General features: G+C 40.9%; 1 protein-coding gene across 1 annotated transcript; it reads left to right on the top strand.

The window, feature by feature from the left end:
* Nucleotides 1-3,005: 3,005 nt before the first annotated feature.
* ublcp1 (ubiquitin-like domain containing CTD phosphatase 1) lies at nucleotides 3,006-25,130 on the top strand. Its single transcript, XM_034178110.1, has 11 exons — nucleotides 3,006-3,138; nucleotides 3,372-3,663; nucleotides 4,561-4,652; nucleotides 6,508-6,593; nucleotides 7,760-7,875; nucleotides 16,408-16,506; nucleotides 20,781-20,818; nucleotides 21,018-21,116; nucleotides 22,108-22,224; nucleotides 22,335-22,462; nucleotides 22,998-25,130. Exons 2-11 carry the CDS (start codon nucleotides 3,510-3,512, stop codon nucleotides 23,023-23,025), a joined length of 957 nt encoding a protein of 318 aa, XP_034034001.1. The 5' UTR covers nucleotides 3,006-3,138; nucleotides 3,372-3,509; the 3' UTR covers nucleotides 23,026-25,130.
* The last annotated feature ends 611 nt before the right edge of the window (nucleotides 25,131-25,741 follow it).

Here is a 25,741-nt window from a genome sequence, read left to right as displayed (position 1 = left end):
AACATGCTGGATGTGGAGGTCCTGGGCTGGTGTGGTTACACGTGGTCTGCGGTTGTGAGGCTGGTTGGATGTACTGCCAAATTCTCTGAAACGCATTTGGAGACGGCTTATGGTAGAGAAATGAACATTCAATACACGAGCAACAGCTCTGGTTGACATTCCTGCTGTCAGCATGCCAATTGCACGCTCCCTCAAATCTTGCGACATCTGTGGCATTGTGCTGTGTGATAAAACTGCACCTTTCAGAGTGGCCTTTTATTGTGGACAGTCTAAGGCACACCTGTGCACTAATCATGGTGTCTAATCAGCATCTTGATATGGCACACCTGTGAGGTGGGATGGATTATCTCAGCAAAGGAGAAGTGCTCACTATCACAGATTTAAACTGGTTTGTGAACAATATTTGAGGGAAATGGTGATATTGTGTATGTGGAAAAAGTTTTAGATCTTTGAGTTCATCTCATACAAAATGGGAGCAAAACCAAAAGTGTTGCGTTTATATTTTTGTTGAGTGTGTGTATATATATATATATATATATATATATATATATATATATATATATACATATACACACACACATACATATCTCTATGGTATATGTACATACAGATGTATATATATATATATATTTATATACACACACATCTCTATGTACAGGTGCTGGTCATATAATTAGAATATTATGAAAAAGCTGATTTATTTCAGTAATTCCATTCAAAAAGTGAAACTTGTATATCATATTCTTTCATTACACACAGACTGATATATTTCAAATGTTTTATTTCTTTTTAATTTTGATGATTATAACTGACAAATAATGTAAATCCCAAATTCAGTATCTCAGAAAATTAGAATATTATTTAAGACCAATACAAAAAAAAAAAAAAAAAGATTTTTAGAAATGTTGGCCAGCTGAAAATTATCAACATGAAAAGTATGAGCATGTACAGCACTCAGTACTTAGTTGGGGCTCCTTTTGCCTGAATTACTGCAGCAATGTGGCGTGGCATGGAGTCGATCAGTCTGTGGCACTGCTCAGGTGGTATGAGAGCCCAGGTTGCTCTGATAGTGGCCTTCAGCACTTCCGAATTGTTGGGTCTGGTGTGTCACATCTTCCTCTTCACAATACCCCATAGATTTATATGGGGTTAAGGTCAGTTGAGTTTGCTGGCCAATTAAGGACAGGGATACCATGGTCCTTAAACCCTGTACTGGTAGCTTTGGCACTGTGTGCAGGTGCCAAGTCCTGTTGGAAAATGAAATCTGCATCTCCATAAAGTTGGTCAGCAGCAGGAAGCCTGAAGTGCTCTACAACTTCCTGGTAGACGGCTGTGTTGACCTTGGAACTCAGAAAACACAGTGGACCAACAGCAGCAGATGACATGGCACCCCAAACCATCACTGGCTGTGGAAAGTTTACACTGGACCTCAAGCAACATGGATTCTGTGACTCTCCTCTCTTCCTCCAGACTCTGGGACCTTGATTTCCAAAGGAAATACAAAATTTACTTTCATCAGAGAACATAACTTTGGGCCACTCAGCAGCAGTCCAGTCCTTTTTGTCTTTAGCCCAGGCAAGACGTCAAGTCAGCAGTCTTCCCTGTGATTGTGTAGCCTACAGAACAAGACTGAGAGACCATTTAAAGGCCTTTGCAGGTGTTTTGAGTTAATTAGCTGATTAGAGTGTGACACCAGGTGTCTTCAGTAGTGAACCTTTTCACAATATTCTAATTTTCTGAGATATTGAATTTGGGGTTTTCATTAGTTGTCAGTTATAATTATCAGAATTAAAATAAACACTTGAACTGCATCAGTCTGTGTGGAATGAATGTATACAAGTTTCACTTTTTGAATGGAATTACTGAAATAAATCAACTTTTTCATGATATTCTAATTATATGAGCAACACCTGTATATCTCTACCTGTCCTACAGAATTCATGTTTTGGAATATGTCTTCCGCACCAAGTCACATGATTCTTTCACCAGATGTTTCATTTAATGCCAATTATTACACTTTTAAATATTTCTGAACATTTATATATATATATATATATATATATATATATATATATATATATATATATATATATATATATATATATATATATATATATAGGCCAGGAACTGATGAGATCATTCCTTCACGAGTTTCTGACGTCAGCCTATGAGGACTATGATATTGTGATCTGGTGTATGTCTGTTTCTTTTCATTTAGTTTTCTTGTGTATTTTCATGGCATCTCTGCTCACTGACAGACCACACTTAAAATCTCTCTCTCTCTCTCTCTCTCTCTCTCTCTCTCTCTCTCTCTCTCTCTCTCTCTCTCTCTCTCTCTCTCTCTCTATATATATATATATAAAATGTGTGCTTTTATGTACTATTGGACACTTATTATCGGAAATATAGTTTTATCAGACAAGTCAGTACATATATGGAGTAATTTCCCAAGTCTCATGATTTTCACCAGATGTTCATTTAAAATTTCATTAGGACATTTTTATATTTCTGGCAGTTTTTGTATTTCTATTTATGTATGATGTGTGCTTTTATGTGCTACTGTACACTTTTTTATCACACTCATAAATAAATAAACAAACAAATAAATAATAATAATAATAATAACAACAATAATAATAATAATCATTATAATAATAATAATAATAATAATAATAATAATAATTATTATTATTATTATTATTATTATTATTATTAATATGGAAGCCCGTTTGTGCAACTTGAAAAAAAGTTTTTTTGATTAATTGTGAGATAGTATCTCGCAATTCTGACTTATTATCTCACAATTCTGTGCCACTTGAAAAAAAGTTTTAATTGCGAGATAGTATCTCGCAATTCTGACTTATTATCTCACAGTTCTGAGTTACTATCTCGCAATTAATCAAAAAACCTTTTTTTCAAGTGGCACAAACGGGCTTCCATACATATTTATTATCTGTCGACGCTGCTGTTTTTTTCTGCCTGAGACGTCACTACCGGCAGTGTTCGTGACGTCACGCTCGGAAGCGCAAAGTGTGCCTTTGGATGGATGAATGAAGCGGCTGACAAACTTCATTCATTCAATTTTTAAAGGCGTTACACTGTGTTTGCTGAGTATTACGTATTGGTTTTCTGCACTCGGTAAGTATGTCGACACACTTTAGCTCAGTTAGCTACCGTTAGCCGGCGTTCTTGTATGTTTACATCATTGCTAAGCAATGTTAGCCACCTCATGCTAACAAATGTCAACATGTTTTGCTTTTATTCAGCACTGTCGTTGTATTAACCCACACACGTGCCGTGTTCTTGGTCTCAAGTGTTTTGTTTTTGTTTTGATTTTTCCTTATCTTGTTACATTGTTCTCTCTGTGCCAGGTGGAAGTCTGCATGGTTGCTTTTGTTGCTCCAGCTGGAAGTATTTGCTTGGAAGCGTGTGCACGTGTTTGTGCACTTGCATCCCGAACTGCAGCTGCAGCCCACTGTGTGTATGAGTGTGGAGAGCCGGTGTGAGCCATGTCCGTGTCAGTCATCATAAAGTGGGGAGGTCAGGAGTTCTCCATCAGTTCTCTGTCTGAGGAGGACACTGTCATGGACCTGAAACAGTCTATTAAGACTTTAACTGGGGTGCTGCCAGAGAGACAGAAGCTGCTGGGGCTCAAAGTCAAAGGTGAGCAGTCATCAGACTTCACAAGTGTATGATGCAAATCTACATTCTTAGAGTGCCAATTCAAATAATTTATATATCATTAAATCACAACATAAGTCATCCTAAGGTGCTAAGACCTAACTTTACCCACCCCTCACAACAAGTGCGTAGGCAACAGTGGTAAGGAAAACTCACTTGACTTGGTGTTTTCTTTTACTGTACGAAGAAACCTCAAGCTGACCAAACTCATGTGGGAAGGAAGTGGCAACCTCTGTCATGTCCTGCAAATGTTTCATTTCACTGTGTTTGAGAAAGTATGAGAATGATGTAGAATCCACATCGAGATCTTGGTCAGAACCAGAATGCAATGAGTTCTTACTCGTGATAAGAGTCTTTATTCCTCCACATTTTGTGGACAACTGCAGACAGCTTTTCAAGTATGAAGTGGCTATTGATACAGTACTATATCCACTATATATTCATAGCAATTAATGGATTGCGTACAGTACCGCATCAATAGCAATGGCCTTTCAAATAATCCTGCTTTCGGCAAGATAAACAGAAGAATGTAACTAAAAACCCAAACTAAAGATAAACAGAAGAATGTAACTAAAAACCCAAACTAATCAATGTCGATAATAGTGTCATGCGATTCTGATGTTTCACAGTATATGTCAAAATATGTAGATTTCTCTTTGTCTTATCTGCATGAAAATTCAGTAAGGTATATCTTCTATTATACATTCCAAATCTAAGGTGGAACTCTACTAGTGTATACTAAGGTACTCCTAAATATAAAAAAAAAAGAAAAAAGAGGAAGAAAGAAGAAGGGACAGAGCATGGATGTCAATTATAATGCATGATTATGATGAAGCCCTCTTTTCTCCTTACCTTTATTTGCTTTATTTTGTCATCTAGGAAAGCCTGCAGAGGATGAGGTGAAGCTGGGATCCCTAAAACTGAAGCCAAACACCAAGATCATGATGATGGGAACCAGAGAGGAGGGCCTAGTAGGTGGCAGAGTCTAACGAGTAGATTTCTAACTCGACTTCTAAGTAGGATGACAGTTAATGTTTGTTGTTATTATCCATTAGTCTCAATTACTCTTTCAATTAGAGCAATGTCCCAAAATAGTGAAAAATGTCCTGGAGTTGAAGCAACATATGTGACCCGTGTAAATATAAGTAATTTGTGGAGATATAAAACTGATGAATAAGCAAATCATTACATATTAGGACATGCTTAAATCACTTTAGGGTGTGAGGACGTCAGTCTGTCGCAGGGCCACATATAGACAAACACATTCACAAACACATTCAGTGTGTACTGGGTCTCCCCCGGGACCTTTCCCCAGTAGGATGTGCCTGGAAGACCGCCATAGGGAGACGACTAAGGGACATCCTCACCAGATGCCCAGACCACTTCAGCTGGCTCCTTGCTTTGTGAAGAAGCAGCTGTTCTAGTCTGAGTCCCTCCCGGATAGTAAAGCTCTGTCCTGGAGTGTCAACCCAAATACCCAAAGAAGGAATCTAATTTCTGCCGCTTGTATCAGAGGTGAGGAGACAAAGAGCAATCCAGAAAGACCCTCTATTGGGTATATTATATAATGAAGGAGTCTCCTCCCCTGGATTAGGGAACCCAGAGCCTCTTCTTGGAGTCAGGCCTGCGGCAGGAGCTCACAGTTCAGCGCCTGGTGGACAGATCTACATCTGTGTGGCTTTGTTGGGCTCAGCCTGAAAAAACATGGTGTCACCTCCGTGTGGGTTCACCACCCACAAGGAGAGCGTAAAGGGTCTGGTGCACTGTTCTATGGGCAGTGGATGGGGCCAAATGGTATAGGTCACCAGCTGTCTTCAAATCTGAAATTAAGATTTCCAGCTAATAATATCTGTGAAAGGCAGAGGTTATGCATTCAGCCCATTCTCATCTCAGGAACCCGCGGGCCATTTTAAGGAGTCCAACACTTTTATGCATGTTTCTACTGCAGGGACCTCGTCTGAAAGGTGATTTTCAGGGAAAAAACAAAGTCTCTGCTCCACGGTACATTTTTGAATGGCACTGAAAAACCGTTTGGTGGCGCTTGATGCTGGTTGGTCATTTACTCATACAGGAGAACATGACAACAATAAATAACAAGCCAGACAAGTGAAACAAGAGCAGGAGAACTAATACAGAATATAGCTAGCAGAGGAAACAGATGGACCGGCGAGGAAGTACAGGTGTTTTTGGATTTGTTCTTGATGGACAAAGTCCAGAGAGGATTCGAATTGTGGAGGAGGAGTGAGGAAATCTATGTTATGGCTAAAACTGTTTGGAATTATCACATCACTGCATATGTAGCTGCATGAGCCAGGTGAGTTTTTACTCCAGTGGCTGAGAAGGCCAATTACAGGGTCGTTCCTGTAAACGTTGATAATATCTCTGAAGTAAGTCCAGTTCTACTGATCGAAATGGACCTTTGTAAAAACACCCACTTCATGGTCCCTAAAAATGGCCTCTTTGTGTGGCTGTTTGAAATAGAAATTAACTGCTGGCCACGCCCACTCTGCCTTGCAGGAGTGGAAATTTCTCTGTCCTCCCATCGAATGTGGGGGTGTCACACAGAACACAGATAAACTCATTGAGCACATCTTAAACAGGAATTGAGTTCATTCAGTCATAATCAGCTGCTTCAGACATAATTTTTGCTTAAAATGTATCCTTTCATATGCATAGAACTGTGAGTCTTTGATAATGTTTTACATGAAACTGCATTCATAGTTACTTGAGGGAAAAACTCATTTAACAGAGTATGACCCCACTCAGTACTGCTTTGGCTGATATGTTTGCTAGAGATGTTCAGTTCTTGTGTTTTCTTTTGTGTAGGAAGAGGTCTTAGCCCCTCCACCAGAGAATGATGATGTGGTGAATGATTTTGACATTGAAGAAGAGGTCATTGAAGTCGAGAACAGGTCAGATTGTGTGTGTGTGTGTGTGTGTGTGTGTGTGTGTGTGTGTGTGTGTGTGTGTGTGTGTGTGTGTGTGCGTGCTTAGTCTTTGTTTGTAGAAGTAAAGGTGCCCTGACACTTGTACAACTTTGATGCACACACTTGCATGCCCTGTGTTGTGCAGGAGAGTAAACTCATCTTTAACGGGTGTAGACTGAACGTGAGAGGGGCGTGTGCAACTGCGCAAAGAGAATTTTGAAATGTTCAAAAAGTCTTTCATGCATAAATGTCATGCAATGTGGCGTGATCTGTTCGTCAACACTACGCGCAGCTTGTCAAGTCGAGTAAAGAAGTGAACGGTGCGAGTGGTTGTGTCAGGACATCGCATCAGAGCACAGCTTGTCTGAACGATTATAATGAGATGTTAAATCTATCATAAACATAGTTTTGCAGCTGCACACAAGAAGGAAAGAACATGCAACTGTTTTACCAAGCCATGACAATGTAAACATGACAAATAATTACCTTTTTAGACTGCTCCAAAGGCTTTCTCCACATCGTTCAGCGCGCGCGTGAACAGCTCCGGCTGGAGTGCTCCTCTGTGATTCAGGAAGCGATTAAAGGTGTTTTCAGCAGCCAACTTGCAGAGAAAATGATTAATCTGCTACGAAATAATTATTCTATATACGCAGCATCCAGCGCAGAGAGCGTGACAGCCAGTGGAACAAAGCACGGCGTCCAGCTGGGAACACAGCGGGCGGGATTGTCATGATGATGTGCGTGCAATTGCGTGCATCAAAGTCATGCAAGTGTCAGGGCACCTTAAGACTGCAGTGAAAAACACTGATTGCTCATTAAATATGAGCAGACTTGGAAGGACAAAAAATTAAACCCCATTAAGACCTAATAATCAGCAGTTCATCATGCTCTGTTTTTGACCTTCTTAAAGGAGAGAATTAGAGCAATACTTAATCTACTTTAAGCTAATCAATAATTTAATACTATTAACAAGAAAGATCAAATAAATAAAGTACATCAGAGAATTGGCAAACATGCAGAACAAAGATGATGGAACTAAGTGTCCAGATAATAAAAGTGAGTTAGTGATCAGAATTGATTTCATATGTATAAATATACATCTGTGTGTGAACGTACCTTTCTGTGTGTACGTACTTGCTCTGTTCCTGCAGAGAGGAGAATCTGGCTAAAATAGCTCGTAGAGTGAAAGATTATAAGGTGGAGGAGTTGAACCCCCCCAGAGAAGGGAAGAAGCTTCTGGTGCTGGATGTGGACTACACACTGTTTGGTGAGTTTTACTGTTTATATGAATCAGACTTTGGTACCACTGACAATATGGGTTATTAAATCATAATAACAATGCAAATACAGTAAATGTTTGCCATAAACGTGTATGTACATCAAGTGTTTGTATTACAGTCAGATTTGGACAGTGACAAAAGAAGAAGTCCTATAGAGTCCTTGAGGCCCTTTGGTGCCCGAGTTTATCTCCATGATTCTGTAGCATGAAGTGGATTTGCAATCATTTATTTGGCTTCATGGTGGAATGGCACAGAGAAGAATTACCTTACAAAGAACAAGTGGGAGACTTGAGCCAAGATTTGGTGTTTTCTTGTGTCAAAATGCTGCTCTGTTCCACTGCACCATGATATTATGACTGGTGGCACAAAACAGTTGTTGTTGTTGTTGTTGTGTTTTTTTTTTCTTCATTTTTAATCATAGCCACAGTAGCCTATAACTCCTTCAGAGCTGTCATGGGTATCTTGGCGGCTTCCCTCACCACTCTTCTTCTTGCACAGTCACTCAGTTTTTGAGAACTCCAGACAGATTTACAGTATCATACTGTTTATATTTGGTTGACGTTAATGAAGTCCAGGATATATTCAGTGACTTGGAAATGTTCCTGTGTCCATTTTTTGACTTGTCTAAAGAAAACTTCCTGTAAAAGTGATGATTTGTGTTAACAGTAGTATTTATTGTATAGCAGGCAGCTCAGTGGGGTAGAGGAGTTGGACTACCAATATGGGTTTAATTCCTGGTCCTACTATCTGTCTGTGTCCTCCAACAAGATGCTTCATCAGCATTTTCTCTGACAATAACTGTAACTGGGGAAGTGCTCTGCGATGGCATGATGCCCCCTACAGGGGGAGTCATAGACTTTGTTCCGGAGATGAGCCCCAGTGGGCCTGGTGCTGATACAGTGTTTACTTCTCTCCTCTTACTTGTATGGAGTTTGTTCAGTTATATACAACCTGTGAAAGTGGAGCTATTGCAAATACAAATGGCCATAATTCCTTAATGATTAATGTGATATTTTTGTTAAACAACTTTAATTAAAGCAAAAATCTACATTACAGGCTTCAATTTATTTACATTGTAGTGTTGTACAGAGGCAAAATTGCCAACTTAAAAAATAAATAAAATTTTGGGCCTGACTGTAATAATGAAAAATAGGCAGCTTGTGTTATTAACACATCACAACTAAAACAAATCCATTTGTACCTTTATAATTACAGCCTCTTCTTTACTAATGAAAAAAAAATCAATTTGATAAGGTTCTGTGCTCCCGTAAGTGGTCATTGGTGCAGTTCTTACATTTGTCTGTCTGTTATTTATCCCATACACATTATCTGATACCAGCCATGGTCACTTTTGCGTTGTAATGTAGGCTGTGTCATTCAGCACTTATTTTCCACTTGTTTTTCCCTTTATATTATGAAGGCCAGTTTTTCATTTGCACTGGCAGTTAAATATGTTTGGACTTTGATGTTTAACATCTTTAAATTTCTGTATGTGTATACGTTCCCTGCTCTATGCTAAATTTAGGGCTGTGACTGCCCGTTTTAGATTTCTGTCACCTGTGTCAACAGAAGTCTTTTTCTTAAATGCTGCATGCTCAGAGACACACCAACATAGTCCATGGAAGACAGAACAACTGGTCAGCAATGATGCTGCTCCTCCATTTTTAAAAGCGGTGTGGAATTTTATTACAGAGATTAGAGCATGCCATACGTATTAAAGGCACTGCGCTGCGGTGGTTTGAATCATATTTGTCTAATAGATTACAATTTGTTCATGTAAATGGGGAATCTTCTTCACAGACTAAAGTTAATTATGGAGTTCCACAAGGTTCTGTGCTAGGACCAATTTTATTCACTTTATACATGCTTCCCTTAGGCAGTATTATTAGACGGTATTGCTTAAATTTTCATTGTTACGCAGATGATACCCAGCTTTATCTATCCATGAAGCCAGAGGACACACACCAATTAGCTAAACTGCAGGATTGTCTTACAGACATAAAGACATGGATGACCTCTAATTTCCTGCTTTTAAACTCAGATAAAACTGAAGTTATTGTACTTGGCCCCACAAATCTTAGAAACATGGTGTCTAACCAGATCCTTACTCTGGATGGCATTACCCTGACCTCTAGTAATACTGTGAGAAATCTTGGAGTCATTTTTGATCAGGATATGTCATTCAAAGCGCATATTAAACAAATATGTAGGACTGCTTTTTTGCATTTACGCAATATCTCTAAAATCAGAAAGGTCTTGTCTCAGAGTGATGCTGAAAAACTAATTCATGCATTTATTTCCTCTAGGCTGGACTATTGCAATTCATTATTATCAGGTTGTCCTAAAAGTTCCCTAAAAAGCCTTCAGTTAATTCAAAATGCTGCAGCTAGAGTACTGACGGGGACTAGAAGGAGAGAGCATATCTCACCCATATTGGCCTCTCTTCATTGGCTTCCTGTTAATTCTAGAATAGAATTTAAAATTCTTCTTCTTACTTATAAGGTTTTGAATAATCAGGTCCCATCTTATCTTAGGGACCTTGTAGTACCATATCACCCCAATAGAGCGCTTCGCTCTCAGACTGCAGGCTTACTTGTAGTTCCTAGGGTTTGTAAGAGTAGAATGGGAGGCAGAGCCTTCAGCTTTCAGGCTTCTCTCCTGTGGAACCAGCTCCCAATTCAGATCAGGGAGACAGACACCCTCTCTACTTTTAAGATTAGGCTTAAAACTTTCCTTTTTGCTAAAGCTTATAGTTAGGGCTGGATCAGGTGACCCTGAACCATCCCTTAGTTATGCTGCTATAGACGTAGACTGCTGGGGGGTTCCCATGATGCACTGTTTCTTTCTCTTTTTGCTCTGTATGCACCACTCTGCATTTAATCATTAGTGATCGATCTCTGCTCCCCTCCACAGCATGTCTTTTTCCTGGTTCTCTCCCTCAGCCCCAACCAGTCCCAGCAGAAGACTGCCCCTCCCTGAGCCTGGTTCTGCTGGAGGTTTCTTCCTGTTAAAAGGGAGTTTTTCCTACCCACTGTAGCCAAGTGCTTGCTCACAGGGGGTCGTTTTGACCGTTGGGGTTTTACATAATTATTGTATGGCCTTGCCTTACAATATAAAGCGTCTTGGGGCAACTGTTTGTTGTGATTTGGCGCTATATAAAAAAATTGATTGATTGATTGATTGACAGACTCAGCAGCAGCTCCTTTCCCTTGGAAGAAACGGGGCACGGGAACAGATAGTTTCTCAGTCACTCAAAGTGTATTTGTTATGTCTTTAAGAATACCTGATACCAGCAAGGCTATCATGGTGCTAGGCGAACATCACTATAATTGATGTACTCGGCAGGACCACCTGGTCAGTTAGCGACCACTGCGGGGCAACTTCCTCACCACCTAGCTTTGTTGCACCTACGTGCACCTCTAGAACCTGGTGTGGAAGTCCAGAGAGGATGTGCGGTGGGGGCACGACACCGTCTTCCTTTACTACTGTGCAAGGCGTGTTGGTGTGAAGCAGAGAGATGCGACAAGAGGAGGGCAGTGGGTGGAGAATGATGGATGGAGGTGAGGCATGGAAGACCTGTGGCGATGGAGCAAGTGTGACGGTGGCAGGCCTGAGGAGCTGGAAGCTGCTAGCATGAGCTCTGCACACAGGTGGCTTGCATTAGATGGTCACAGTCTTGCTGATAGAGCAACAGCAGGCTGGGGCAGCTGTGTGAGCGTCCGGGCAGCCCTATTCAGGTAGTGCACTGCCCGCACCCCTCCGGGGAAGCCCCTAGAAAAGGTGGGGTAAACAAGGCTTGCTGTACTCATTCAACCTGGTTAGCATACCACAGCCAACGGGTCTTCACTATAGCTGTGCGAAAATGAAGAAATTTCGGCTCATGGTGGCCTCATGGAATGTGAGGACTATGCTCGATGGTAATTCGCGACCAGAGAGGAGATCAGCCCTGATAGCAAAGGAACTTGCTAGATATGCAATTGACATTGCAGCTCTGCAGGAGACTAGGCTGGATGGGCAAGGGCAAATCAGAGAAAGTACACACACTTTCTACTGGATAGGTAAGACCGATGGAAGGAAGGAGGCAGGTGTCGCGTTTGCTGTTTCGAATAACTTAGCAGACAAGCTGCCAACTCTCCCTCGTGGAGTCTCTGAGAGACTAATGCAGCTCAGAATCCCAATTGCCAAATACAGATTTCTGAGCTTGATCAATATTTATGCACCTACTATGAATTACACTGATGAAGAGAAAGAAGCCTTCTACCAAGAACTTGCTGCAGTTGTCGATGCTGTTTCCCCTGTTGATAAACTACTACTCCTAGGGACTTTAATGCTCGAGTAGGAAGAGACTGCACTACTTATGCTGATGTGATCGGCAAGTTTGGTAAGGGCAACCAGAACTCCAATGGCGAGATGCTGCTGAACTTTTGCACACAGCATGGTTTGTGTATTACCAACACTTACTTCAATCAACCGGATAAGAACTACTACACCTGGATGCACCCAAGGTCCAAGCACTTTCATTTGCTTGACTATGTTATCACTCGCAAGTCTGACCTGCCAGAAGTTCTTTCAACAAAAGCACTGTAGGGTGCAGAATGCTCCACGGATCACTACCTAGTTAGATCACAGGTGAAACTCAAGATTTCACTACCAAAGAGAAAAACCCCCAGTGTAGCTCCAAAGAAACTTGACATCACAAAGTTAGAATGCAGTGATTACCAGAAGTCTTTTCTGTCGGTAGTGGAACTGGCTTTGCAAAATCAACTTGGAGGAACCAGGTAACATTGAGGAGATGTGGGACAAGCTAAGAACAACTGCCCACAACACAGCAAAAGAGGTTTTGGGTATTCCAAAGCGCAAGACTCCGGACTGGTTCCAGGAACATGATGAGGACATCCAAGAACTTCTTGCTGCAAAGAACAAAGCCTACCAACAACACCTGTCAGAAAACACGACCAGAAGTAAAGCAGTCTTTCTGTCAGCCAAAGCCAGGGTACAGAGAATGGTACGTACCATGAAAGACAGCTGGTGGAACAACAAGGCTGAAGAGCTACAAAACCTTGCAGATAAGAATGACTCCCAAGGCCTATTCTCAGCCCTGAGAGCAGTCTACGGCCTAAGAACTAATGCCATAGCTCCAGTAAAATCCACTGATGGTACCTTACTGACTGACGTGAAAGATATCACCGAGCGATGGAAAGAACACTTTCAAAACCTGCTTAATCAACAGGGCACTGCTGACGAAAATGCTGTTATCAATCTCCCAGTTCGTCCCACAAAAGAAGAGCTGTCTGCTCCCATTATCATGGAAGAGCTAGAAAAGGCACTGAAAGAGACCAGAAGAGGCAAAGCCCCAGGTCAAGGTGGCATCCCTTCAGAGGTCCTGAAACAAGGTGGCCAGGCGCTAAAGAACCAACTACTCGCACTGTACAGCACCTGTTGGCAAAAACAACTTCCTCAAGATTTTAAAGATGCCCTTATAGTCACCATCTACATAAAGAAGGGAGATCGGAGTGACTGTGGTAACCACCGAGGCATATCTCTTCTTTCAATTGCTGGCAAAGTCCTTGCAAAGATCATGCTCAACAGGTTAAAGATACTCTCTGAGAGGATTCTCCCAGAAAGCCAGTGTGGTTTCAGAACTGGAAGATCTACAGCAGATATGATATTCTCCCTTTGACAACTTCAGGAGAAAGCAGCAGAACAACATCAACCCCTGTACATCGTTTTTGTGGACTTTTCGAAGGCCTTTTACACTGTCAGCAGGGAAACACTGTGGAAGGTACTCATGGTTGTCCAGAGAGGTTTGTCAATATGACCAGGCAGTTTCATGATGGATTGTCGGGATGCGTGTCGATCGGAAGTGACATCAGTGAGCCTTTCCAGGTCAACCATGGCGTTAAACAGGGCTGTGTATTTGCACCAACACTCTTCACACTCTACCTAGCTGCTGTCCTGGAAACTATGTCTGAAAACCTCACCAAAGGTGTCTACATTTGTTCGCGTACAGATGGAAAACTCTTTAACCTGGCACGTCTGAGGGCTGAAACAAAAACAAGAAGCATCTGTATCAGAAAATTACTATATGCGGATGATTCTGCTCTGGTTGCCACAGATCCTGCTGATATCCAAGAGATTGTGGACCGATTCCATGCGGCTGCAACACAGTTCAGATTAAAGATAAATACTTCAAAGACTGAACTGCTGTTTCAGCCTCCTCCAGACAGCAAGAACCTAGGCAGACCGGACATAACTGTCAGTGGAGAAGTCTTGAGAACTGTCAACAGCTTCACATATCTGGGGAGCACAGTTACCAATAACAGCTCATCGGATGCTGAAATTGAGAGAAGAATACAGTCGGCAACAAAAGCTTTTGGAGCCTTACACAGACGACTGTGGTCCTGCCATGATATTAAGCTACAAACTAAGATTAAAGTATACAACATCGCTGTGTTGCAGACCCTGCTATACTCAACTGACACAATGACTCTCTATAGATGCCACATCAAAAAACTCATGCAAGTCCAGTTGCGTCACTTACGAGCAATCATGCATATCAGGTGGCAAGACAGAATTCCCGATGTGGATGTGTTGAGCCGAGCTAAGACAGTCAGCGCTGAAGCACTGATCACAACAGCTCATCTGAGATGGGCAGGCCATGTTAGGAGGATGCCAGATGAGAGACTGCCCAAAATAGTCTTTTATGGTGAGCTGGCATCTGGTAGACGAAGCAGAGGTGGTCAGAAGCTGCGCTACAAAGATGTGTTGAAGCGACACATGAAGTATAACATTGACCCTGATACGTGGGAAGAACAAGCAGCTATAAGACCTCTATGGCAGGACATAATCAGGAAGTCCATCACTGTGATTGAAAATAAGCGCCTGCAGGAATACCAAGCTGCTCACAAGCGAAGGCACACACCCGTGACTCAGTCAACGTACCAGTGCAGACGTTGTGGACGATTTTGCCGTTCTAAAGCTGGACTGGCTGCACATGAACGATCGTCTAAAGTGTAGACACACCAACCAGTCAACATCGAAAAACGATAGACTGTCGATACATATATAAGAATACATTACATCATTGTTTGAGGTTTTTTTTTGGCTACAAATATGAAGTTATTTTAAAACATGTCATAATTGATATTTGGCAGCTTTTCAAACCCCTTAAGCTCTTTTTTGGCAGTCGTGTATAAATTAATTTTTCCGCGGAGCCAAACCTCGCAGCTGTCAAACTTGAAATGTGTAGTATGGACACTTTAAATAATGGGAGTCAACTGAGAACTGCTGAAAACACCTCATGTTGTTGTTGTTGTTATTGCTGCAGAGAGGAAAATGGCATGTTTCAAGCTGTGTTTTCTTGATTTTGTAATGTAAAAGCATCGGCAATCACGTAAATGGACTGCATTCATATAGCGCTTTTCCATCTGCATCAGACGCTCAAAGCGCTTTACAATTATGCCTCACATTCACCCCGATGTCAGGGTGCTGCCATACAAGGCGCTCACTACACACCGGGAGCAATAGGGGATTAAAGGCCTTGCCCAAGGGGCCTTAGTGATTTTCCAGTCAGGTGGGGATTTGAACCCATGATCTTCTGGACTCAAGCCCAACACCTTAACCACTAGACCATCACCTGACTATCACTAGTCACGTAAAGTTTTACTGTGACAGACAGAGCTTCATGGTGGAACACTAACATTTGTAAATTAACAGCGCTACACCAATGTTAGCTAAGCTGATGTCGGCTTAAGGTTCCTAACACCAGACATAAGCATCAAGCTTGTTTTGTGTGGAAGTGGGTTACAAATGTGTCCTGTCTAAAATAGATTGTGTCACATGTGTGACAAAGCACAATAAGGAGAGTGACTCAAGGCAGCAAAGACTCATGACATCTTTGGTTGTGTCCTGGAGCTGAAGTGAAGCACTGAGGTGAACAAACAGAAGTTTTCCAGTTTTTGGACAACGTTTCGGTCATTGTTGAATCTGAGTAATGTCTGATCTTTTCTGTAACATTATCCTGTCTGTAAAATGTTCAGCACAGCATAGACTCCATGCAGCCGATGTGGTTAGATCACACGACTGACATCTTGGATTCAATTTAATTTCAATTTATTTCATTTATATAGCGCCAAATCACAACAAAGTTGCCTCAAGATGCTTCACACAAGTATGGTCTAACCTTACCAACCCCTAGAGCGAACACACAGGCACCAGTGGTAGGGAAAAACTCCCTCTGATGATTTGAGGAAGAAACCTCAAGCAGACCAGACTCAAAGGGGTGACCCTCTGCTTCGGCCATGCTACCGACACAATTAACAATACAAATATACAGAAAATTTTGGGAGTCCATGCTGGTGCACAGGACGTGAGGCCAGGCCGGGATTGAAGTGTAGGGAAGGAGGCCGTAGGCGTTACCACCTGCCATGGCCATGTTTGATGTTTCACTTTTTCAGCATTTACATGTTTTACTTGATGAGGCGCTCCTCTAACCCCTTGTTTAACTGCTGTTTGTTTAGATCACAAGTCGTGTGCAGAAACGGGCCAGGAACTGATGAGGCCATTCCTTCACGAGTTTCTGACGTCAGCCTACGAGGACTATGATATTGTGATCTGGTGTATGTCGGTTTCTTTTCATTTAGTTTTCTTGTGTATTTTCATGGCATCTCTGCTCACTGACAGATCACACTTAATAAATATATATATATATATATATATATATATATATATATATATATATACACACGAGGTCTATTAGATAATAAACCGACCCTTTTATTTATTTTTTTTTAACTATATGGATTTGAATGACGTGCAATTACACCAATCATGCTTGAGCCCTCGTGCGCATGTGTGAGTTTTTTCACGCGTGTCGGTGACGTCATTTCCCTGTGGGCAGGCCTTGAGTGAGATGTGGTCCCGCCCTCTCGGCTGAATTCCTTTGTTTCACACGCTGCTCGAGATGGCGTGCGTTGCTTTCTCAAAATTTTTTCTGGACCTGTGAGGAATATCCGAGTGGACACTATTCGAGAAATTAAGCTGGTTTTCAGTGAAAAGTTTAACGGCTGATGAGAGATTATGGGGTGTTTCTGTCGGTGTAAGGACTTCCCAAGGAGCGGGACGTCATGCAGCACTTCCAGGCGCCGTCATCGGCCTGTTTCGACCTGAAAACATCTTAATTTAAGGCTTAATTCACCCAGGACGTTGTGAGAGAACAGAGAAGATTCAGAAGAGGCCGGCATGAGGACTTTATGCGGACATTCCACTGTTTAAGGACATTTTTTAATTGACGACTCTGCGAATCTGTGTGCGCCGCGACAGGAAAAACACCTCCGTGTTGAAAACCATTTGTAAAATTCAGGCGGCTTTTGATGGCTTTCAACAAGTGAGTAACTGAGAAACTGTTTAACAGCTTGGGCATGTTCCACCTTGCCCGTTAAGGTTTCCAACGGAGGTGTTATTCCTGTCGCGACCCCCCCCGGGTCGGGTCTGGCCCGACATGCGACCCGCACGTTCTTTCATTACAAAATGTCCGTTAACAATGGAATGTCCGAATAAACTCCTCATGCCGACTTCTTCTGAAAGTTCTCTGTTCTCTGACGACTTCCTGGGTCAACAGAGCCTGAAATGTGGAAGTTTTCAACTTGAAACGGCGAGACGCTGCCGCCTCGAAGTGCAGATCGCCGTCAGGCGCCGTGGGCTGTCCTTACGGCGACACTACCAGACCAAAATCTCTCATCAGCCGTTAAAATTTTTACCGAAAACCAGCTGAATTTATCGAATGGTGTCCACTCAGTTGTGCCTTACAGTTTTGAAAAAATTTTGATGGAACAAAGCAGCAGTCTCTGAGCCATTCCTAAACAATGAAAAAATCGACGAGAGGGTGGGCCACTCCTCACTCAAAGACTGCCCACAGGCGAATGACGTAACCGACAGGCATGAAAAAACTCTCGCATGCCCACGAGGGTTCAAGCATGTCTGATGTAATCACACGTGATTCAAATCCATATGGTTTTTGAAAAAAATAATAAGGTCGGATACTTTTCTAATAAACCTCGTATATATACTCAACAAAAATATAAACGCAACACTTTTGGTTTTGCTCCCATTTTGTATGAGATGAACTCAAAGATCTAAAACTTTTTCCACATACACAATATCACCATTTCCCTCAAATATTGTTCACAAACCAGTCGAAATCTGTGATAGTGAGCACTTCTCCTTTGCTGTGATAATCCATCCCACCTCACAGGTGTGCCATATCAAGATACTGATTAGACACCATGATTAGTGCACAGGTGTGCCTTAGACTGTCCACAATAAAAGGCCACTCTGAAAGGTGCAGTTTTGTTTTACTGGGGGGGGATACCAGTCAGTATCTGGTGTGACCACCATTTGCCTCATGCAGTGCAACACATCTCCTTCGCATAGAGTTGAAGAGAACACCTCTCCAACGTGCCAAACGCCAGCGAATGTGAGCATTTGCCCACTCAAGTCGGTTACGACGACGAACTGGAGTCAGGTCGAGACCCCGATGAGGACAACGAGCATGCAGATGAGCTTCCCTGAGACGGTTTCTGACAGTTTGTGCAGAAATTCTTTGGTTATGCAAACCGATTGTTTCAGCAGCTGTCCGAGTGGCTGGTCTCAGACGATCTTGGAGGTGAACATGCTGGATGTGGAGGTCCTGGGCTGGTGTGGTTACACGTGGTCTGCGGTTGTGAGGCTGGTTGGATGTACTGCCAAATTCTCTGAAACGCCTTTGGAGACGGCTTATGGTAGAGAAATGAACATTCAATACACGAGCAACAGGTCTGGTTGATATTCCTGCTGTCAGCATGCCAATTGCACGCTCCCTCAAATCTTGCGACATCTGTGGCATTGTGCTGTGTGATAAAACTGCACCTTTCAGAGTGGCCTTTTATTGTGGGCAGTCTAAGGCACACCTGTGCACTAATCATGGTGTCTAATCAGCATCTTGATATGGCACACCTGTGAGGTGGGATGGATTATCTCAGCAAAGGAGAAGTGCTCACTATCACAGATTTAGACTGGTTTGTGAACAATATTTGAGGGAAATGGTGATATTGTGTATGTGGAAAAAGTTTTAGATCTTTGAGTTCATCTCATACAAAATGGGAGCAAAACCAAAAGTGTTGCGTTTATATTTTTGTTGAGTGTATATACAACCCCTGGCAAAAAGTATGGAATCACCGGTCTCGGAGGATGTTCATTCACTTGTTTAATTTTGTAGAAAAAAAGCAGATCACAGACATGACACAAAACTAAAGTCATTTCAAATGGCAACTTTCTGGCTTTAAGAAACACTATAAGAAATCAGGAAAAAAAAATTGTGGCAGTCAGTAACGGTTACTTTTTTAGACCAAGCAGAGGGAAAAAAAATATGGAATCACTCAATTCTGAGGAAAAAATTATGGAATCATGAAAAACAAAAGAACGCTCCAACACATCACTAGTATTTTGTTGCACCACCTCTGGCTTTTATAACAGCTTGCAGTCTCTGAGGCATGGACTTAATGAGTGACAAACAGTACTCTTCATCAATCTGGCTCCAACTTTCTCTGATTGCTGTTGCCAGATCAGCTTTGCAGGTTGGAGCCTTGTCATGGACCATTTTCTTCAACTTCCACCAAAGATTTTCAATTGGATTAAGATCCGGACTATTTTTTGACCCTGTGTGTCTTTTTGCAAGGAATGTTTTCACAGTTTTGCTCTATGGCAAGATGCATTATCATCTTGAAAAATGATTTCATCATCCCCAAACATCCTTTCAGTTGATGGGATAAGAAAAGTGTCCAAAATGTCAACGTAAACTTGTGCATTTATTGATGATGTAATGACAGCCATCTCCCCAGTGCCTTTACCTGACATGCAGCCCCATATCATCAATGACTGTGTAAATTTACATGTTCTCTTCAGGCAGTCATATTTATAAATCTCATTGGAACGGCACCAAACAAAAGTTCCAGCATCATCACCTTGCCCAATGCAGATTTGAGATTCATCACTGAATATGACTTTCATCCAGTCATCCACAGTCCACAATTGCTTTTCCTTAGCCCATTCTAACCTTGTTTTTTTCTGTTTAGGTGTTAATGATGGCTTTCGTTTAGCTTTTCTGTATGTAAATCCCATTTCCTTTAGGTGGTTTCTTACAGTTCGGTCACAGACGTTGACTCCAGTTTCCTCCCATTCGTTCCTCATTTGTTTTGTTGTGTATTTTTGATTTTTGAGACATATTGCTTTAAGTTTTCTTCTTGATGCTTTGATGTCTTCCTTGGTCTACCAGTATGTTTGCCTTTAACAACCTTCCCATGTTGTTTGTATTTGGTCCAGAGTTTAAACACAGCTGACTGTGAACAACCAACATCTTTTGCAACATTGCGTGATGATTTACCCTCTTTTAAGAGTTTGATAATCCTCTCCCTTGTTTCAATTGACATCTCTCGTGTTGGAGCCATGATTCATGTCAGTCCACTTGGTGCAACAGCTCTCCAAGGTGTGATCACTCCTTTTTAGATGCAGACTAACAAGCAGATCTGATTTGATGCAGGTGTTAGTTTTGGGGATGAAAATTTACATGGTGATTCCATAATTTTTTCCTCAGAATTGAGTGATTCCATATTTTTTCTTCTGCTTGGTCTAAAAAAGTAACCGTTACTGACTGTCATTATTTTTTTTCCTGATTTCTTATAGTGTTTCTTAAAGCCAGAAAGTTGCCATTTGAAATGACTTTAGTTTTGTGTCATGTCTATGATCTGCTTTTTTTCTACAAAATTAAACAACTGAATGAACATCCTCCAAGGCCGGTGATCATGGAAACATTTCATGTTATGGAACACACATATCATACTTGTAATTTTTTTTCCAGCTGCTACAAGCATGAAGTGGATTGATGCAAAACTGAAGGTAAATTTTCCATTTGTTCACCTTGTGTTCTTTGTGCTGTCTTCAGTAATGTAAACTCCTGTGACTTATGTGCAACTGCTATTTCCACTGAAGCCAAAAGATGGCAGTGTCAGCCTTGTTTTTAATCTTTTTTTAGTATTTGTGTTCGTAGGAACAGAAGATAATAATCGTGTGTTTGTGTTTGTGAACGTGTACTTAGGAGCTCGGCGTGACAGACAACCCTAACTACAAGATCATGTTCATGTTGGACAGTGCAGCCATGATCACAGTACACACCCCAAAGAGAGGAGTGGTGGAGGTTTGTGCACACACTGCAGATCCCATCAGTTTTTATTTTTGTATGGATTTTTTTTTTTTTTTTTTGCATTCATGCCTTTAATTTTCAAGCAGTCTTTAGAATTATTATTAATATTTAAAGATATTATTTGGTCATGCACCTAACTTTTTCCCCACAGGGGCTGTACAACATCATGCAAAGTTATAGAAAGATAAAAGGACACATGTTCCTAAATGTACTTGATTTATTACTATTGGCATGTAATGGAAGTGCTGTGCAAGATCCTGATAATTTCCACTCCGTGCTGCCAAACATCTTAAGAGCAACAAGCTACCACGCCTGTGAGGACATAAACTCACCCCCCCCCCCAAAAAGAGAGTGAAATACACAACCTTATTAAAATGATTAAAACTCACAACTGTATTATCTGGAGTATAAATTGTACCTGTCAAAAATGCTTCTTCAAGAGGAGAAAAAAAACAAACCCATAGTCGCACCTTTTTTCTGTATTATCAGCTCTTGGGATTTTTATGCATTGTTCAAGTGTACTTTTATTGTTGGCATTTATTTCTTTAGTGTTGTTTTGTTTTGTGCTTATATTTTATTTATTTATGTATTTTTTTTAGAGAAACAAGTGTATAAGTTTTGTATATCCAGCATGGAATAATGAATAATATCTTCATAATATAATCATTTCTAACATTTCCTTGTAGGTCTTTAAAATATTTCAAATGCAGAAAATTGTTCATTAATTATTTGCTTAATTATGAATTATTGTTCCTTAAAATGTGCTGACTTAGCAACACCATTTCCTTTGGTGACTTAAAGTGGAGTGTCTTTGTGGCAAAGTGCTTGCACTTTGGGAAGGACACACACTCAGGAATGTCATGTCCCTTAGATTGTTAGACAAGGGTGTCCTTGTCTTTTTTTTTCTTTTTTTAAAGAATATAGCATTAATTTATTTGATGCTAATTTTATGGGGGTTTTTTTGGGGGGGGATGCATATGTTCAGGTGAAGCCTCTGGGTGTGATTTGGGGGAAGTATGGAGAGTTTTATAGCAGGAACAACACCATTATGTTTGATGACATCGGCCGCAACTTCCTCATGAACCCACAAAATGGATTGAAAGTAGGTTGCTGTCATCATTTCAGGCATCTTTGTCATTGTTGTGTGTGTTATCCAAAGTTTTATTGAAATGTTCCGGGGTTAGTCATACCAAAGTTTTATTTATGTGTTAGATCCGACCTTTTATGAAGGCACACCTTAACCGGGATAAGGACAGAGAACTCTACAAACTGGCTCAGTACCTCAAAGAAATTGCCAAACTTGACGACTTCACTGGACTCAACCACAAACACTGGGAGAGGTACACACACACACATACACACTCTGTAAACTTAAACACATCACTTGCATCAGTTCCATGTAATGTGCAAAAGTAGAACATTTCAGAATTGGACAGGGACCATATCAGAATTCTGCTAATATGAGATTTCCAGAAGTGCAAAGCTGTGGTGCAGAAGGGGAAATATTTTTCAAATTTTCAATCTTTTAATGCAATTCAGGAAAAGTTCATCCTAATCTTCACCTGCTTCCTAACTCATCTCAGAAAAAAGGAATTTGCATGGTGGTTAGGCAGCTGACGTGTGAGGTTATAAACCAGAAAGAAGCATGTAGCGCCCTTCCAGAACAGGTGATCAGTTTAGGAAGCACAAAAATATTCCAATATTTTCTGCCTTTGCATACTGCATGGAACATAAACATTCAAGCTCCTCAAACTCCCACAACAAAATACTGTAACAGTTAAAAATATACACTTGACAACATGATGCAGAGTGATTCCTGCCTGAATTCACCACACCATGCCAGCATCATAATCTGAACTTTGTGTGACTGTGTAGGTACTTATCAAAGAGGCAGCACCACTGAGGAGGGACTTTATCCAAAGTGATGCTTTGGGTGGGACGCCACTGTTCCATCACCCACTCCCCACACCGCCACACAAGCTCGCCTCTTACAAGCTTCTCATTTCAAAGCTTCACACAAACCTGCACTTAACTTCAGACTGCCAACAGTCAAAAGCTCAGGACTAAGACGGGCTTCCATGTTTATATCTGCATGTCTCTTTTGACTTGTTTTTTCAAACATCGTTTGGTTAAAGAACATTACAGTCAAATTTGGGAGCTGGTGTGTTAGAGTCTATAATATGCCCGTACAGTAGGGGTGGAGTATTTTCCAAGATGTAATACAAACCACAATACACCTACTGATACGTATTATGATGCATAATTAAATTGCTCTTTTTGTAGAAGGTAATCTGTGATGAATGTTTAACTTTAAAGCAAACTAAATATTCTGAAGTATAAAATGTAATCCTCAATGTTATGATTCCTATTTGCATATTTTATGAAACATTTATGATTCTTCTGCAAGATGAAACGTTTTCTTATATGCAGTAGTTGACATTTCATGGTATCACAATACTCATTTAAAAACAATACGATTAATTTCAGACCTCAGGATGTGATTGTCACGATACATGGTGTGTTGTTCCACCCCTCCTGTATGGATAACGTGCTCGTACATGCACAGATCTACTGTGAGGCTGAAGGAAAATAACATTTTAACCTGCTTTAGGTCAAAAGCTCATTTGCATTATCACGAAATAATGCTTACACTTGCATGTTCTGTTTCAAAAATGTACATTGTTACCTGTACTACTCAGAGGTCACTGCTCCAGTGTGTATACAGGTGTAGTGGTGTGTGGGTGTGGGTGGGGGGGGTGCAGATTGTTACCCTGATGGTTGTTGTTGGTTTATTTGTTTTGCACATTCTCATCAGGATGTAAAGGCTAGCTTTCTTTATTTTTATTTGAAGGAAAAGTGTAAAATTTGTGTTGTGAGATTTTATTGAGCTCATTTCAGTAAATGTAGACACTAAATAACACTGCAGGTGAGGTTGTTTTGTGCACTCTTGGACATAGTGGTGCAGCATGTGTGCATTTTTACATTTTTAGACTTTCTATATTATGCAGAGCAGGAAGATTGAAGGGTAGGCGTTGGACTACCAATATTTAGACCCATTTGCAGTTTTTCAGGTCAAGCTACCAGTTTGTGTTCTCGGCGATGACACTTCCTGTGCATCATCCCAGTCCCCCAAGCAGGAGTGGGTACCAGTCTTGGCTGGAGAAGTAATTTGTGATGGAATAAGTTTCCATCCACGAGGAGGCACAAACGCTCATCTGTTTCATGCTATGGTACCTGGGGATAATCGCTGGCACCAGTGGACTTTTATATAGGATTTGGACCCTGTGCCTATATTGTTTTGTTTTCTATTCCTTCGGCAGAAAAGCATTGAGTGAAAGCCAGGGGTGGTGGCCAAGCAGTTAAATGCTACTTTCCAGTTCGAGACCATCCCCTGCCCATTCTCCATGTAATATGGAGTTGTGTCAGGAAGGGCATCCAGCATAAAGCTAAATCCAGCATAAAGATCCACCTTTGATTTACTGTGGGGACCCTGAGTTAAACGGGAGAAGCCAAGGGGACTTACTTTACTAGTTTATAATGTACGGCGATAAAACGCACTCACCCACAGCCACAACCAAGCATCTGTCCAATCTGTTGTCACAGATTAGTTTTGTGTTTCTATTGTGACAGATTTTGAGGAACAAATTAAAGCTCATGCTTTACTCCTGTTTGCCCTGTTTGTGACATCAAGGCACGTCTCTGAAAAGTGGAGAGATTTTCAACTTAAAGGTGCTCTGAACAGGTGCATTTTAAAAAAAGCAGTCCACCCAGATAAAAGGTGCTGGATGTTTTTTTGTTGCTGTTGTATGTTTTTTGCATGCACTCCATTCTCATTTAGAGCACTCGATGGGAAAAAAAATGGTAAAACACTGACTTGCAGGAAAAAAAATGCGATATGGACACAGGGCCTTAGTACTTCTTGTATCATAAGAAAACAATGTCTGCACTGGCTTTGATCGCTCATTGTCAGTTTAAAGTTGTGCATGCAGAAGATTTAGGTGTTTGAGGGAGGTAAAGTCCACTCTGTCAGCGGTTTGTCAAGTATGACCTGAACTTCTTCAAAAACATGCTCAGGAATGTGAATGTTTTTTTTTTTCTTCATCTTCTTTCAAGATTTATCAGGTATCCTTGTCACTTTTTTTTTTTTTTTTTTTAACATTGTGCTCTTGTTCTTTTCTCATGAAGACTTTTGTCTTCTGTGTTTTTGAGTCTGTTACAATTTTGTATATCAAAACTGTAAATATGAGAATAAACTTTTTTGGAACTAAACCAGCTGGATTTATTGTTGTTTCATAACAGACTACAAAACCGTTAATCCCCTGGTCATAATCTTGCCATGTTAACCTCTAGGCCAGACATTCTCAAATTTAACAGCAGGGCCTACTTGGAAATATACAAAATTTTCTGTGCCCTAACATAATTTAAATCCAAAGATTTTGTTTTCTCACTTCTAATAATATTTTTTAAATAATCAAATATTTTAGGTAATTTTTAAACTTTGCAACAAAGTTGTGATGTTTTTATTGATTTTTGGTGATGTTCATGAAATGTTCATGTATCCATCCCCTGATGTGTTCAAAGAAAACGGGCTGTAAAAGTGACGATTTGTATTCAAACTT

The sequence above is a fragment of the Thalassophryne amazonica genome, chromosome 9, assembly GCF_902500255.1.
Source record: "Thalassophryne amazonica chromosome 9, fThaAma1.1, whole genome shotgun sequence".
Lineage (NCBI taxonomy): Eukaryota > Metazoa > Chordata > Actinopteri > Batrachoidiformes > Batrachoididae > Thalassophryne > Thalassophryne amazonica.
Note: the sequence above shows the minus strand (reverse complement) of the source record. Positions and strands in the feature narration are given on the sequence as shown.